Source organism: Topomyia yanbarensis, chromosome 3, assembly GCF_030247195.1.
Source record: "Topomyia yanbarensis strain Yona2022 chromosome 3, ASM3024719v1, whole genome shotgun sequence".
Taxonomy (NCBI): domain Eukaryota; kingdom Metazoa; phylum Arthropoda; class Insecta; order Diptera; family Culicidae; genus Topomyia; species Topomyia yanbarensis.
Genome location: NC_080672.1, coordinates 322141198 through 322146266, shown reverse-complemented (window position 1 = coordinate 322146266; position 5069 = coordinate 322141198). Strand labels below are relative to the sequence as shown.

Here is a 5069-nt window from a genome sequence, read left to right as displayed (position 1 = left end):
TCCAACTATGAACATAGTAACTAATTCAATCTGGCCACCTTGCGTTCCAGAGATGCCAGGTACTTTTTTCAAATGTCTGCAACAATAATTTTAAATGTCTGGGAAGAACAAAAAATGTCAGGAAAGCTAGTGTAACCAAAAGCCTTTATATTCAAAAATCTGCAAATATCTGCAACAAAACTAAAAAATCTGCAAATATCTGCAACCAAACTAGAAAATCTGCAAATATCTGCATCATCGAAAAAATCTGCAGCTTATATTAAAAGTCTGCGAATTTGCAGACTTGTCTGCAAACCTGGCATCTCTGTTGCGTTCTGGCATTGGAAAGGTCCATTCATAAATTACGTAACGCTTTGATGGCGACAAATTGTGACATGATGTAACATGTGGTAGGGGGGAGTAGGCAAAAACGTTACGTAACATGTTTTTACTGAAGAATTTTTTTTAAAGAATCTTGCGTAATTGGGGAGGGGGGATAGAGAAATTTGTGACAATTTGTTACATAGGGGTAGGGGGAAGTCAACTTTGGGCTATTATTGCGTTACGTAATTTATGCATGGCCCATATTGAACTGAACTGACAGTACATGCAGGTTTGTTTATAGTTCTGTTAGTTAAATATTGGTTAATTTGACATGCATTTTTTTTAAATTATATACCAATCTGGTAGTTTGCACTGTATATTAGAGCAAAAGTAAATTGAGCTGGTGTTTATGTTCAAGTTTTTCTTCTAAATTTCACTAAATTCCATTAATAAATCAATCTGTTATCATGGAAGTAGAATTTTTGGAAGTGAACATGTGTGTTGTATGCTTGAACGAAAAATGCGATCTAATAGCAATTGGTTTTGACGACCAACTGGAACCTAATATTGGCCCAGTTTTGGTGAAACATTTATGGTTTCAGGTAAGCTTATTGCATTACACTTTATGTGCCCTATTTATAATTTCAAAACTAAATTGACACAGCAAGACGATCTTAACTATAAATGTGTTTGTGAAGAGTGTTGGATACAAGTGAAACAATTTCACGACTTTTATATAGCGATTGAGAAGACTCATAACGTACTGATCTTGGAAAAGAATGAATTCGTTATAAAAACTGGTAAGATTTGAAAATGGTAAGGAAAATTAGTATGTTACTCACAATTATCAACACAATTTCAGAATTGGCTAAGATTCCAATTGAAGAAATCCAAATTATAGATAATGCCAGCATTACACAAGTAGATATGCAAAATGCTGAAAAAAACGAACAGATCACTGTTGAGAATATCGAAGGCTCTGGCAAAGAAGATATCCTTACAATAGAGGAAGAGCACCTGGAGGTCTGCTCGGAGGTTGATGTTTCCGCGAACGACAATTCTGACGATGATTCCAATTCTTTTGATAAAACTGAAATGATAATCGATAAGAAAGATGATTCCAAAAGTAGCGATAGAACTGAACGGATCTACCACAAATCTATCGCTGAAATTGAGGCAGAAGATAAAAAAATTGTCGAGCATTGTAAATTAAATTGCGATGAATGCGAATCGTCTTTCGTTAACTTCAGCGAGTTCAAACGACATTTTCGAGAACTTCACCAAACCCGCGCACATGTGGTATGCTGTAATAGGAAGTTTAGCAAACGTTTTCGTCTTGTGGAGCACGTTATCAGACATAGGGATCCTAATGCGTTCAAATGTACGGTTTGCAACAAATCATATTCGAACAGTGCCTCGTTAAATCTACACATGGCAAACCATGGTTCTCCGGAAGCATTTGTGCATAAGTGCGATAGGTGCGATCGCTCGTTTACAAAAAAGTTTCAACTGAATGCACATCAGCTTCACCATATATCCAAGGAAGATAAAAAGTATATCTGTACCGTATGTGAAAAGGCGTAAGTATAACGATGTGGTAGCGAACAATGAAATTTATTTATGAAAATATTTCTATTCTGCGCATCTCTTTGATGCAAAGCCAAGCAAATGTTTTTAGCCTAGCAGTGATACCTTCAGAACAAGGTATCTAATATTATTATTATTATTTTTTCAGTTATGCTACTACAAGCCTTCTAAATGTTCACATAAGGCTAAGGCACCAACCTACCGAAGAATATATTTGTGATATTTGCGCAAAGAGTTTCAAAGTAAAGGCCCAATTCGAAAAACACCGCAAGGAACATGATGGTTTATATCAGGAGTCTAGACAGCAGTGCAAAATATGCTTTAAATGGTTAGTACGTTCTGTGATAAGTCTAAAACATCATTAATTACTTGAATAATTGTCCCAGGATGAAGAATGCCAGTAGCTTGCGGAAACACGTTTTGCGCCACGATGGGGAAGGTGGTACACACGAATGTGATATTTGCGGGAAACTAGCACCCAACGTACTAGCGCTACAAAGTCATATTAGTTTTGTACACAAGAAAGAAAGGTTGTACACATGTAATCTCTGTCCAAAGGCTTTCAAGCGACAGTTCTCGCTTATGGTAAGATATTTTACAATGGTCCATTCATCTAATATTTAACCTGAGCTGCTTAATCTTAATTCAAACAGGAACACATGACCACCCACACTGGAGAGGTTTTATATCAGTGTCCTTTTTGTGCGAAAACGTTCAACTCATCTGCAAATATGCATGCACATAAGAAGAAAGCTCATCGACAGAAATGGGAAGATTGGAAAAGGAGAAGTGAACTGCCCTTTGTCGGAAAAATCGAGTCGAACCTAAGATGCAGAAGTGATAGCTGAGACTACATCCAACGGTAGTCTGTCATATTCGTTCAGTTCAATAATTAGTTTATTATTGTTGTAAAAAAATGCAAATTTGTATAAATTATACTACAACCTATCGTTCGTTGTGATTTTTTTATGTTTTGCCTTTCTCATATAGAAAGGCTATGCATTTTCTCCAAAAATCAACTTTCGAACCGAGGCCCGGAGGATCAAATTTCCTATAACATTCAACTCATTTCGTCGAGGTCGGAAAATGCCTGTGATTGTATAGGATGTTGTTTATAGTAAGTTTTAAAAGCCTGGCATGTAGTGTATTGGCACTGTGTGGGACGACTCACGTTCGTGCCTAACCACTGCACTTCTTTCTCGTTTCACTCTTCTAGCCCCTTTCCGAACTACATCAAGGTATTACTTCGCGGGGGAGAGGGGTGGCAAACTCGTGCTTTCTTCATTCGTCTTTCTTTCGATCTATGAAGTGGCTCTACCTTTGAGCCATTCAGCTTTTTACGGTTTTCTTACTTTTCGTCACCATTCAATTCTTGCTGCCATTTAATTCTTATCGCAATAAGCTGTTTAGTTTTCCTGAGTCATTTAGCTACTGTTTCCGTGAATCATTCAGCTCCCAGTTTTATCACTATCTACTTGGATAGTTCTCGGCGGAGAGCGAGTAAGGGCGCTTTAACCTAGGCTCATTAGCCAGGGCAAGGTGTAAATACCTCTGTCCCATCCCAAAGGACCAAAGGAATGACATTAACCTTCTTAGCCAAGTCACTCCCAACGATTTATTATATATTCCCTTTAAACTGAAACGGTTGGTACGGTTGTCCTCGTTTCCTCCTCCTTTAAGATTCAAAACAATTCGTTAATTAAATTATTGACTAAATGAATAATTCAATTGCCGTCTAATTTTGAAACATCTTCAAACCCAACTCTGCACAGTAGGCCTGGCCGTTTTAATATTTGCGACATATGAAAATATGCTTCAAATATTAATATTGACAAGAAAAACAATACAGACTAACTGTAGTGTTTTCCAGGATGCTTTTCAATACTGGCTGTGTAAGGGTTAGAATAGAATAGAAATAGAATATCTACTTGGATATTTCTCGGCGGCAAACTCACCCTACTCAGACTAATAGTTCCCCGACGGAGGTGCTTCTCCTGACGCCGATACCCACTTTCTTGAACCATTTTGTTTCCAGCTTTATATGATGTTATCCGGTGGTGTAACTACCCTTTTCCGACTGAGAGTACCCCGGCGGCGGAATTTCTCTCGATACCGATGTTTGTTTCGTGAGCCAATTAGCCCCTCGCTTCGTCCCGATCTACTGGATCTTGTTCCCGGCGGTGGACCTAGCCTACTTAGCAGGCCAGCCAGTATGTGCCGTGGTCTGTCCAGCGAGTCCGTATGGAGCGTAGCTTCCGGTTCACTGGCGACCAAACGAGCCACTGCTAACTGTTCGACACGATCCATCCCAGGCAATGGATCTAGCCTACTCACGAACTATTCGATGGTGTGTCGAGGTCTGTTCGGCGATTCCAGTGGAGCCTGACGTCCGGTTAGCTGGCGCCCGGTGACCCGAACCCGGTGCTGCGTCGCCTACTAGCCAACTTGTCCCCGGCAGTAGATCTAGTCTACTCCGGCGGAGGGTTCCCCTACGGCGGAATTTTTCCCAAACCCGATTTGTTGTTTCACGGCTGCTTTCTAGTCGATGGCGCTGCTTTGTTGGTCCCTTCGTCTGCAGTCACTACTCCGTTGATCGCATCTCAAATATGTTTATCGTGGCACATCTCTTCGACGATATTGTCGACGGTCACGCTGGGCATACCCCGTCGAATTTCGTCGAAATTAGGACCTTCGAAGACCGCCGATGCATTCGTGCCTGGACAAAAATTGCGCCAAAGGAAAGTTCACCTCTCATGCTTCCTATGCACCAACGCCGACACATTTGGGATGAGTCGGTGGGTCCTTCCTTTCTCCACGTTGTCCCACTCTTGCAGCCACTTAGCCAACAAGTCCACTCTGACCAGTCTCCTTGCATGTCATGCATTCGTCCGTTTGTAACATTCCACGTCTTCGGCCAGAGTGATGAAGACGGTAATCATATCAGAAATTACGCATACCACCTCCAACGATGTCGTTCTGTATACGTTCGCGACACGAACAGCCATTAGGCGAAACGTGCTTGTCAACTTCGACTGGTTACGCTTTGAGATCAGCGCAGCAGCCCAGGTCTATACGCCATGCTTCAGTATTGAGGATGCGATACCTACCATGAAACTGTATCTTGCTCCTCCGATGTTCGGCATGATCCTTGCCACTACACTAGTAGTCCTCGCAGCCTC

The 5069-nt window shown here is 40.9% G+C and overlaps 1 protein-coding gene across 1 annotated transcript; it reads left to right on the top strand.

Moving 5' to 3' along the window:
* Positions 1-582: 582 nt before the first annotated feature.
* Positions 583-2843, top strand: LOC131692097 (transcription factor grauzone-like). The gene is made up of 6 exons (XM_058978952.1): positions 583-905; positions 968-1103; positions 1166-1883; positions 2039-2218; positions 2277-2475; positions 2544-2843. The coding sequence occupies exons 1-6, from the start codon at positions 771-773 to the stop codon at positions 2736-2738; spliced, it is 1563 nt and encodes a 520-aa protein (XP_058834935.1). The 5' UTR covers positions 583-770; the 3' UTR covers positions 2739-2843.
* The last annotated feature ends 2226 nt before the right edge of the window (positions 2844-5069 follow it).